General features: G+C 41.9%; 1 protein-coding gene across 2 annotated transcripts in view; it reads left to right on the top strand.

Moving 5' to 3' along the window:
- thsd7ba (thrombospondin, type I, domain containing 7Ba) overlaps positions 1–12604 on the top strand; it is a 518989-nt gene that overhangs the window by 264598 nt on the left and 241787 nt on the right. For both annotated transcript variants that reach the window (XM_061926051.1, XM_061926050.1), the window contains exons 10-11: positions 626–741; positions 7990–8122. In XM_061926051.1, coding sequence (XP_061782035.1) covers positions 626–741; positions 7990–8122 — 249 coding nt within the window. The remainder of the gene's footprint in view (positions 1–625; positions 742–7989; positions 8123–12604) is intronic.

Raw genomic sequence — 12604 nt, 5'->3', positions numbered from 1 at the left:
ATGCTAACAGTTAGCATGGGTGAAGTACCAAGTTTTATAAGCCTGAGAAGTTTGGCTGCAAAATTGGTTAAAAAAAAGTTAGCATGTTAATGTTAGTATGCTAACACTTAGCATGTGTCAAGTACCATGTGATATGACTTTGTGGCGTTCGGCTGCAAGATTTACTAAAAAAGTTAGCATGCTAACAGTACCAAGTTATATGAGTCTGAGATGTTTGGCTGCAAAATCGGTTTAAATGTCTGCATTTTACCTAATTAATATTTTCTCCTGATTGTATTATTGTATCCAAATAATAATGACCCCATGCTTATTATGCTGCTTTTATTTCTGACTTAATGCTAGTAATCCTATGATTTAGGTTTTTTTACCCGCACGACACCAAATAGTCGTTTTGGGAGACAATCCTCATATTTATAATCCGTCTACATTTTGCCTAAGCTCGTACAAGCGGCAGGGCGAATAATCAATCAGGTTTCCTGCGGGGAGAGGTGTGATGTCAAGGACGGGGCACTTGTTTCACGACGCTGTCCTGTTACCGGCTAGAGTCGGGGACATTTATCACTCCCCGCCTGAGGGATGGAGTGGAATTTAAGACCGCTGTTTGTCTGTTTGTGTGTGTGTGTAGATGCCCCGAGTCCACCCGGCCAGAAACACTCCGGCCCTGTGATCTCCCGTGCAAGAAGGACTGCATCGTGACGCCCTTCAGCGAGTGGACGGCCTGCCCATCAACCTGCGTGCCAGGTAGTGATGCGTCGACCAGCTCTTCTTCCCAGGGAATCTAAATGACTGGTCAATCCCAAGTTCTTTCGATGACATATATGCTGAGTAAGAAGGACCATCAAAACAGAATTGGAATATTTTCAAATTTTACTAAAGCTTTAGGAGGTCAACTTAACCAATACATTCATATCGGCTACTCTAGTTGATCTGACATTCAAACGGAAAAGCCAACTCCTTGCACACAAAGAAAGCCCCCCCCATCTCCCACTCGCAACACAAGGAGAGAGACGTAGGGGTTTTCTTCACGTTCCAAGGTTAAGACACTAACCAGGCATCTGAAATGTCGAAAGAAACTGGTAGAACATACAAAGGAAAAGTACCAGCCACTCTAAACATGGCTATGTAAAAAGAAATAACTCTTAAACATATATGCATCCTCCACAGTAGTCTGGAACGTGCGTATGTGTACCTTCTTCTTGTACAATGTTCCAGAAGCCGTGAGCAAAAGTTTGTACAAAAACCCCAAAACCAGTGAAGTTGGCACGTTGTGTAAATGGTAAATAAAAACAGAATACAATGATTTGCGAATCCTTTTCAACTTATATTCAATTGAATAGACTGCAAAGACAAGATACTGTTAGGAACTCGCATAGCTGCAGCTTTACTGACCCCAAGATGCAGGAACCAGGAAAAAGGGGAGCAGGTAAATTGAGTTTTAATTTACTCAAACAGAAAGTGATTCAGTCGTGCATAACAGGTCCAAACATGAATCAGAGACAGGCATGAATAGAAACATGCTGATTGGCAGCAGGTGTGGACCGGCAGGTGAGAGCAAAACCACAGTGATCAGCAAGACAAACAGGAAATGGAAACAAAATAAGAGCAGTGATGGGAAGTAAATACAAAACAAGGAAGTGACAGATCGTCACACAAACTGAGAAAATCATTAACTTAGAATTTAATGGCAGCAACACATTGCAAAAAAAGTTGCCACAGGGGCATTTTTACCACTGTGTTACATGGCCTTTCCTTTTAACAACACTCAGTAAACGTTTGGGAACTGAGGACACACATTTTTGAAGCTTTTCAGGTGGAATTATTTCCCATTCTTGCTTGATGTACAGCTTAAGTTGTTCAACAGTCTCCGTTGTGGTATTTTAGGCTTCATAATGCATCACACATTTTCAATGGGAGACAGGTCGGGACTACAGGCAGGCCAGTCTAGTACCCGCACTATTTTACTCGCTTGGCATTGTCTTGCTGATATAAGCAGGGGCGTCCATGATAACGTTGCTTGGATGGCAACATATGTTGCTCCAAAACCTGTATGTACCTTTCAGCATTAATGGTGCCTTCACAGATGTGTAAGTTACCCATGTCTTGAGCCCTAATACACCCCCATACCATCACAGATGCTGGCTTTTCAACTTTGCGCCTCGAACAATCCGGCTAGTTCTATTCCTCTTGGGTCCGGAGAACATTACGTCCACAGTTTCCAAAAACAATTTGAAATGTGGACTCGTCAGACCACAGAACACTTTTCCACTTTGCATCAGTCCATTTTAGATGAGCTCGGGCTCAGCAAAGCCGACGGCGTTTCCGGGTGTTGTTGATAAATGGCTTTCGCTTTGCATAATAGAGTTTTAACTTGCACTTACAGATGTAGCGACTACCTGTAGTTACTGACGGTGATTTTGTGGTTGAAAAATGCCCCTTTTTCGCAATGTTTTACTGCCAATAAATTCTAAGTTAATGAATATTTGCAATTCGAACAATAAATATCTTGTCTTTGCAGTCTATTCAATTGAATATAAGTTGAAAGGGATTTGCAAATCATTGTATTCTGTTTTTATTTACCATTTACACAATGTACCAACTTCACGGGTTTTGGGGTTTTGTAAAAAACAATACAGGAAATAGGGAAACATCAATTACGCTGTCATATAAATACCTATTCATGTTTGGCTGATGCATCACAAAGGAAATGATTAATACTGGAAATAAACAATCAAAGCGATCGTGCCAGCAACTCATCTCTTTAACTATTATGCGGCTCATTGATCCACTGATGATGCAGTCGCTTTTAATTTCACCCTTTTAATGTGAGGTGATGAGTGTGTGGTCATTACTGTGTGAATGTGCATCATACACCGATCATTATCTCCTCAGCTTCTAGGCCACTTACCGTCGCACTCAAAATTATTTTACTGGTTTATTTTCCACTCTTAGATAGGCGGCCAATTCAAAATAAACACAGACCATTTTTTGTTGTGTTGAGCTATTTAAATTGTTTTTTTGGTGGTTTGGAATCTAAATTACTGGTCAATCCCAAGTTCTTTCGATGACATACAGGTATATGCTGAGTAAGAAGGACCATCAAAACAGAATTGGAATATTTTCAAATTTTACTAAAACTTAACCAATACATTCATATCGGCGACTCTAGTTGATCTGACATTCAAACGGAAAAGCCAACTCCTTGCACACAAAGAAAGTCCCCCACATCTCCCCCTCGCAACATTGATAAGGAGAGAGGCGCGGGGGTTGTCTTCACGTTCCAAGGTTAAGACACTAACCAGGCATCTGAAATGTCGAAAGAAACTGCAAACATTCACTCATATGGTTTTCTACACCAAAATTCATCTATTTATTCAACTTCTTCTTCTTCTTCTGATTTTGGCGCGCTCTCCCTTCCACATTTTTCACCCAATTCAAACCGTTCCAACTTCAAACTGTTCAGCCTGTTCGGGAATCACAGGATTTTCCTTGACACATTCCAAAAATTCCCAGATTTTCCAGAATTCCAGGTTTTCCAGGACATTTTTCCCATTCAAAATGAATTGGCCATTTTTCTAACTTCCACCATTTTCACATTTTTCAACAGTTCAAACCATTCCACATTCAACATATTTCACTCATCCTGGAAATTCAAACTGTCTTTTTTACAAGTTAAAAAAAATTCCAGGAATTCCCATAGTTCCAGTTTTTTCCAAACCTTTTTTGAACCATTTGTCTGTTGACTACTACTTCCACATTTTTCATACCACTTCAACCGTTCTACTGTCCAAACATTCCTCTTAATCAGGAAAAAAACAAAGTTGTTTTTCTAACTGGAAAAATTTCCCAATTTTCCCAAAATTCCAGGAATTCCTTAATACTATTTCTCAATTAAAAATGTTACTATTTCAACATTTCTCAACCGATTTGAAAAATGTCAACACCAACCATTTCAACTTATTCAGATAATTCAAGCTTTTTACCATTTTCAAAAATATTCACGCTTTTCCCGAAATTCCCAAATATCCATGAAATTCCCATTTAAACCAATGGGACATTATTCAAAGTTCCACAATTCCCACATTTTTCATCTGATTCAAACCATTCCAGCTTGTTTGGGCTTTTCCTTGAAAAATTCAAAAAACTCTCAGATTTTCCAGAATTCCAGGTTTTCCAGGACATTTTTCCCATTCAAAATGAATTGGTCATTTTTCTAACTTCCACCATTTTCACATTTTTCAACCGTTCAAACCATTCCACCTTCAACATATTTCACTCATCCTGGAAATTCAAACTATAATTTTTCCAAGTTCAAAAAATTTTCAGGAATTCCCATAATTCCCGTTATTTCCAACCCTTTTTTGACCCTTTTTTCTGGCGACTACTTCTTCCACATTTTTCAACCCACATCAACCGTTCCACTGTCCAAACATTCCTCTTAATCAGGACAAAAAACTAAAATATTTTTCGAACTGGAAAAATTCCCGGTTTTCCCGAAATTCTAGGAATTCTTTAATATTATTTCTCAATTAAAAATGTTACTATTTCAACATTTCTCAACTGATTTCAACGTCAACCATTTCAACTTATTCAGACCATTCCAGTTTTTTACCATTTTCTAAAAAAAATTCCAGCTTTTCCCAAAGTTCCCAAATTTACATGAAATGAGAATTGATATTTCAGAATTCCTGGAATTTTGGAAAAACCATGAATGAAAAAAAAAAAAGAACTTTCGTTGTCCCAACTAATAGGAATGTTTTTCGAAGGTGGAATGGTTGGAATTGGTTGGAAAATGTGGACCCTGAAAACTTTCCAGGAAAAGGTGAACATGGGGCTTTGGAAAATCGGGATTTCTTGGAGTTTGAATTGGACAAAAAAATAACACAACATTTTGAGAATTTGGGGCATTGTAAAAGTTTGAATATGTTCATTCATTTGAATGGGAATTTCTTGGAAATTTCGGGGACACCGGGAATTTATATTGATACTCGCACAATTGTCCGAGAAGATAGGAATGGGTTGGTGTTGGACTTTTTTAGAATCGGTTGAGAAATGTTTGAATTGAGAATTGGTGTTTCGGAATTCCTGGAATTTCGGGGAATTTTGTATGAAAAAAAAAAGAAAGAAAAAAAAGACCTTTCTTTGTCCCATCTCAGAGGAATGTTCCGAAGGTGGAATGGTTGGAATTAGTTGGAAAATGTGGACTGTGAAAACTTTTGAGAGAAAAAGTGAAAATAGGATTTCTGAGAATTCCTGAAAATTTGGGGAAATTAGAAAATGGTAGTTCAATTGTCCAAGGCGAGTGAAGCATGTGGATGGTGGAACGGTTCAAATCGGATGAGAAATGTGTGATATGCAGAAGTTTGTATATTGCCCATTCATTGTCAATAGGGAGAAATTCCGTGAATTTTGGGAAAGGGAAAACATATTTTGCCTTTAATAACTCTGAAAGGTAGTGCGTGCGGATGGTTGAAAGGTCCGTATCGGACAAAAAAATAACACAACGTTTTAAGAATTTGGGATATTGTAGATTTTTTAATATGTCCATTCACTTGAATAGGAATTTCCTGGGAATTTCAGGAAAAACAGGAATTTTTGAAAATATTGATACTAGCACAATTGTTTGAAAAAATACAAATGGGTTGGTGTTGGAATTTTTTTAAATCGGTTGAAAAATGTTGACGTAGTCACAATTTGAATTGAAAATTGGTATTTCGGAATTCCTGGAATTTCGGGAAAACCGTGAATTTGTATGAGAAAAAAAAGGAACTTTCGTTGTCCCCAATAAGGGGAATGGTTTTCAAAGGGGGAATGGTTGGAATTGGTTGGAAAATGTGGACTGTGAAAACTTTCGAGGGAAAAGGTGGAAATAGGATTTCTGGGAATTCCTGGAAATTTGGGGAAATTATAAAATAGTAGTTCAATTGTCCAAGGCGAGTGGAGCGTGTGGATGGTGGAACTGTTGAAACTGGATGAGAAATGTGGGATATGTAGAAGTTTTTATATTGCCAATTAATTGTCAATAAGGAGAAATTCCAGGAATTTTGGGAAAAATATTGTGCCTTCAATATCTCTGAAGAGTAGTATTGTTGAAAAGGTCAGAATCAGACAAAAAAATAACACAACATTTTGAGAATTTTGGGTATTGGGGAACTTCGAATATGTCCATGGGAATTTCTTGGAAATGTGGGAATTTCAGGAAAAACAGGAATTTTTTAAAATATTGATACCAGCACAATTGTTTGAAAGAATACAAATGGGTTGTTGTTGGAATTTTTTTAAATCGGTTGAAAAATGTTGACGTAGTCACAATTTGAATTGAAAATTGGTATTTCGGAATTCCTGGAATTTCGGGAAAACCGTGAATTTGTACGAGAAAAAAAAGGAACTTTCGTTGTCCCAAATAAGGGGAATGGTTTTCAAAGGGGGAATGGTTGTAATTGGTTGGAAAATGTGGACTGTGAAGACTTTCGAGGGAAAAGGTGAAAATAGGATTTCTGGGAATTCCTGGAAATTTGGGGAAATTAGAAAATAGTAGTTCAATTGTCCAAGGCGAGTGGAGCGTGGAACTGTTGAAACTGGATGAAAAATGTGGGATATGCAGAAGTTTTTATATTGCCAATTAATTGTCAATAGGGATAAATTCCAGGAGTTTTGGGAAAAGGAAAACATATTGTGCCTTCAATATCTCTGAAGAGTAGTATGGTTGAAAAGGTCCGAATCAGACAAAAAAATAACACAACATTTTGAGAATTTTGGGTATTGGGGAACTTCGAATATGTCCATGGGAATTTCTTGGAAATGTGGGAATTTCAGGAAAAACAGGAATTTTTGAAAATATTGATACTAGCACAATTGTTTGAAAAAATACAAATGGGTTGGTGTTGGAATTTTTTAAAATCGGTTGAAAAATGTTGACGTAGTCACAATTTGAATTGAAAATTGGTATTTTGGAATTCCTGGAATTTCGGGAAAACCGTGAATTTGTATGAGAAAAAAAAGGAACTTTCGTTGTCCCAAATAAAGGGAATGGTTTTCAAAGGGAGAATGGTTAGAATTGGTTGGAAAATGTAGACTGTGAAAACTTTCGAGGGAAAAGGTGAAAATAGGATTTCTGGGAATTCCTGGAAATTTGGGGAAATTAGAAAATAGTAGTTCAACTTTCCAAAGCGAGTGGAGCGTGTGGATGGTGGAACTGTTGAAACTGGATGAGAAATGTGGGATATGTAGAAGTTTTTATATTGCCAATTAATTGTCAATAGGGAGAAATTCCAGGAATTTTGGGAAAAAGAAAAAATATTGTGCCTTCAATATCTCTGAAGAGTAGTATGGTTGAAAAAGTCTGAAACAGACAAAAAAATAACACAACATTTTGAGAATTTTGGGTATTGGGGAACTTCGAATAAGTCCATGGGAATTTCTTGGAAATTTGGGAATTTCAGGAAAACTGGGAATTTTTGAAAACATTGATACTAGCACATTTGTCTGAAAATATATGAATGCATCGGTGTTGGAATTTTTTTCAAATCGGTTGAAAATTGTTGACGTGGTCACAGTTTGAATTGAGAATTGGTATTTCGGAATTCCTGGCATTTCGGGAAAACCGTTAATTTGTATGAAAAAATAAAAAATAAAAAGGGAACTTTTTAAATCCCAACTAAGAGGAATGTTCCCAAAGTGGATTTGGTTGGGAAATGTGTACTGTGAGAACTTTCCAGGAAAAGGTGAAAATTCTGGGTAATTCTGGGTCAGAATAAAAATGTTTACACAGTCTTTCACAGAGGCAGCATGGCTCGGGCGGTAGAGTGTTTGTCTCCCGACCCTGAAGGTTGCAGGTTCGATCCTCGCCCCCCCCCCCCCCCCCCCCCCCCTCTCCCCCCTCTCGTGACCTTGCTCAATCACCCTTGTAGGGGAACGTGCTTTGACGACCTTGCAGGTAGAAAAGTGCTACAGAAGCTGAAGCCGCTTACTTTCTGATTTTATTCCCAACAGAAAATACGAGCTCGGCCACGCAGTCTCGCTACCGCACCATCATTCAAAGGTCAGCTGACGGAGGTCAAGAGTGCCCTGACACTCTCTATGAGGAGAGAGAGTGCGAATCCCTCCAAGTGTGTCCGATATACAGGTAAACACATTGATTTGCTTCCCTAACCCTAACCCTAAACGCTACCCTAACCCTAACCCTAACCCTAACCCCCAGCCCTAGCCCTAACCCTAACCAACCATTTTTCTTTATGCTTAACCCTAACCCCAACCCCAAACCTAACCTTAACCCTAACCCTAACCCCAAACCCAACCCCAACCCCAACCCTAACCCTAACCCTAACCATAACCCTAACCCTAACCCAACCTTAACCTTAACCCTAACCATAACCCTAACCCTAACCCCCAGCCCTAGCCCTAACCCTAACCAACCATTTTTCTTTATGCTTAACTCTAACCCCAACCCCAAACCTAACCTTAACCCTAACCCTTACCCCAACCCCAACCCCAACCCTAACCCTAACCATAACCCTAACCCTAACCCTAACCCAACCTTAACCTTAACCCTAACCATGACCCTAAAACTTACCCCAACCCTAACCCTAACCTTAACCCTAACACCAACCCCAACCCTAGCCCTAACCCTAACAACTCATTTTCTTTATGCCTAACCATAACCCGAACCCGAACCCTAACCCTAACCTTAACCCCAACCCCAACCCTAACCCCAACCCTAACCCAACCCTAACCCTAACCCTAACCCCAACCCTAACCCTAACCCTGAACCCTTAACCGTAACCCTAACCAACTCTCTTTCTTTATGCCTAACCCTAACCCTAACCCTAATCCTAACCCCAACCCCAGCCCTAACCATAACCATAACCAACCCTTTTTCTTTATGCCTAACCCTAACCCCAACCCCAAACCTAACCTTAACCCTAACCCTAACCCCAACCCCAACCCTAACCCTAACCCTAACCCAAACCCTAACCCCAACCTTAACCCTAACCCTAACCAGAACCCTAACACTTACCCCAAAACTAACCCTAACCCTAACCCTAACCCTAACCTTAACCCTAACACCAACCCCAACTCTAGCCCTAACCCTAACCAACCCTTTTTCTTTATGCGTAACCCTAACCCGAACCCAAACCCTAACCCTAACCTTAACCCCAACCCTAACCCTAACCCCAACCCTAACCCAACCTTAACCCTAATCCTAACCCCAACCCTAACCCTAACCCCGAACCCTTAACCGTAACCCTATCCAACTCTCTTTCTTTATGCCTAACCCTAACCCTAACCCTAATCCTAACCCCACCCCCAACCCTAGCCCTAACCCTAACCAACTATTTGACTTTATGCATAACCCTTCCCCTAACCCTGACCCTAACCCCAACCCCAACCCTAAACCTAACCCCGACCCTTAACCGTAACCCTAACAAACTCTTTTTCTTTATACCTAACCCTAACCCTAACCCTAATCCTAACCCCACCCCCAACCCTAGCCCTAACCCTAACCAACTCTTTTACTTTATGCATAACCCTAACCCTAACACCCCTATCCCCCTACCCCCCACCCTCTTCCCCTAACCCCAACCCCAACCCCAACCCTAAACCTAACCCTAACCCCGACCCTTAACCCCACCCCCAACCCTAGCCCTAACCCTAACCAACTCTTTTACTTTATTCCTAACCCTAACCCTAACCCTAACACCCCTATCCCCCTAACCCCCAACCTCTTTCTCTAACCCTAACCCCAACCCCAACCCTAAACCTAACCTTAACCCTAATCCTAATCCTAACCCTAACCCTAACCCCAACCCCAACCCTAACCCTAACCCTAACCTCAGCCCTTAACCGTAACCCGAACCAACTCTCTTTCTTTATGCCTAACCCTAACCCTAACCCTGATCCTAACCCCAACCCCAGCCCTAGCCCTAACCCTAACCAACTATTTTTCTTTATGACTAACCCTAACCCCAACCCCAAACCTAACCCTAACCCTAACCCCAACCCTAACCCTAACCCTAACCCTAACCCCAACACTTAACCGTAACCCTATTCAATTCTCTTTCTTTATGCCTAGCCCTAATCCTAACCCTATCCCCAACCCCAACCCTAGCCCTAAACCTAACCCTAACCCTAACACGAACCTGAACCCTAACCTTAACCCCAACCCCAACCCCAGCCCTAACCGCAACCCTAACCCAACCTAAACCCTAACCCTAACCCCAACCCTAAACCTAACCCTAACCCTAACCTTAACCCCAACACTTAACCGCAACGCTATTCAATTCTCTTTCTTTATGCCTAACCCTAATCCTAACCCTATCCCCAACCCCAACCTTAGCCCTAACCCTAACCAATTATTTTTCTTTATGCCTAACCCAAACCCTAATCCTAATCCTAACCCTAACCCCAGACCCAACCCTAACCCTAACCCCAGCCCTTAACCGTAACCCTAACCAACTCCCTTGCTTTGTGCCTAACCCTAATCCTAACCCCAACCCCAGCTCTAGCCCTAACCCTAACCAACCCTTTTTCTTTATGCTTAACCCTAACCCCAACCCCAAACCTAACCTTAACCCTAACCCGAACCCCAACCCCAACCCCAACCCTAACCCTAACCATAACCCTAACCCAACCTTAACCCTAACCCAACCTAAACCCTAACCCTAACCCCAACCCTAAACCTAACCCTAACCCTAACCTTAACCCCAACACTTAACCGCAACGCTATTCAATTCTCTTTCTTTATGCCTAACCCTAATCCTAACCCTATCCCCAACCCCAACCTTAGCCCTAACCCTAACCAACTCTTTTTCTTTATGCCTAACCCAAACCCTAATCCTAATCCTAACTCTAACCCCAGACCCAACCCTAACCCTAACCCCAGCCCTTAACCGTAACCCTAACCAACTCCCTTTCTTTATGCCTAACCCTAATCCTAACCCCAACCCCAGCCCTAGCCCTAACCCTAACCAACCCTTTTTCTTTATGCTTAACCCTAACCCCAACCCCAAACCTAAATTTAACCCTAACCCGAAAACCCCAACCCCAACCCTAACCCTAACCCAACCTTAACCCTAACCCTAACCCTAACCATAACCCTAACACTTACCCCAACCCTAACCCTAACCTTAACCCTAACACCAACCCCAACCCTAGCCCTAACCCTAACAACTCATTTTCTTTATGCCTAACCCTAACCCTAACTCTAACCTTAACCCCAACCCCAACCCTAACCCCAACCCTAACCCAACCTTAACCCTAACCCTAACCCCAACCCTGACCCTAACCCCGAACCCTTAACTGTAACCCTAACCAACTCTCTTTCTTTATGCTTAACCCTAACCCTAATCCTAACCCCAACCCCAGACCTAACCCTAACCATAACCAACCCTTTTTCTTTATGCCTAACCCTTACCCCAACCCCAAACCTAACCTTAACCCTAACCCTAACCCCAACCCCAACCCTAACCCAACCGTAACCCTAACCCTAACCATAACCCTAACACTCACCCCAACCCTAACCCTAACCCTAACACCAACCCCAACCCCAACCCTAGCCCTAACCCTAACCAATTATTTTTCTTTATGCCTAACCCTAACCCCAACCCTAACCCCAACCCTAACCCAACCTTAACCCTAACCCAACCTTAACCCTAACCCCAACCCTAACCCTAACCCCGAACCCTTAACCGTAAACCTAACCAACTCTCTTTCTTAATGCCTAACCCTAACCCTAACCCAAACCATAACCCTAACCTTAACCCCAACCCTAACCCCAACCCTAACCCAACCTTAACCCTAACCCTAACCCTAATCCTAAACCCACCCCCAAACCCAACCCTAACCCAACCGTAACCATAACCCTAACACTCACCCCAACCCTAACCCTAACCCTAACACCAACCCCAACCCTAGCCCTAACCCTAACCAATTATTTTTCTTTATGCATAACCCTAACCCTAACCCTAACCTTAACCCCAACCCTAACCCCAACCCTAACCCAACCTTAACCCTAACCCCAACCCTAACCCTAACCCCGAACCCTTAACCGTAGCCCTAACCAACTCTCTTTCTTTATGCCTAACCCTAACCCTAACCCAAACCATAACCCTAACCTTAACCCCAACCCTAACCCCAACCCCAACCCTAACCCAACCTTAACCCTAACCCTAACCCCGAACCCCTAACCGTAAACCTAACCAACTCTCTTTCTTAATGCCTAACCCTAACCCTAACCCAAACCATAACCCTAACCTTAACCCCAACCCTAACCCCAACCCTAACCCAACCTTAACCCTAACCCTAACCCTAATCCTAACCCCACCCCCAACCCCAACCCTAACCCAACCGTAACCATAACCCTAACACTCACCCCAACCCTAACCCTAACCCTAACACCAACCCCAACCCTAGCCCTAACCCTAACCAATTATTTTTCTTTATGCATAACCCTAACCCTAACCCTAACCTTAACCCCAACCCTAACCCCAACCCTAACCCAACCTTAACCCTAACCCCAACCCTAACCCTAACCCCGAACCCTTAACCGTAACCCTAACCAACTCTCTTTCTTTATGCCTAACCCTAACCCTAACCCAAACCATAACCC

The sequence above is a fragment of the Nerophis lumbriciformis genome, linkage group LG31 (genome assembly GCF_033978685.3).
Source record: "Nerophis lumbriciformis linkage group LG31, RoL_Nlum_v2.1, whole genome shotgun sequence".
NCBI lineage: Eukaryota > Metazoa > Chordata > Actinopteri > Syngnathiformes > Syngnathidae > Nerophis > Nerophis lumbriciformis.
The sequence above is the reverse complement of the archived record's forward strand: the minus strand, read 5'-3'. Positions and strand labels throughout refer to the sequence as shown.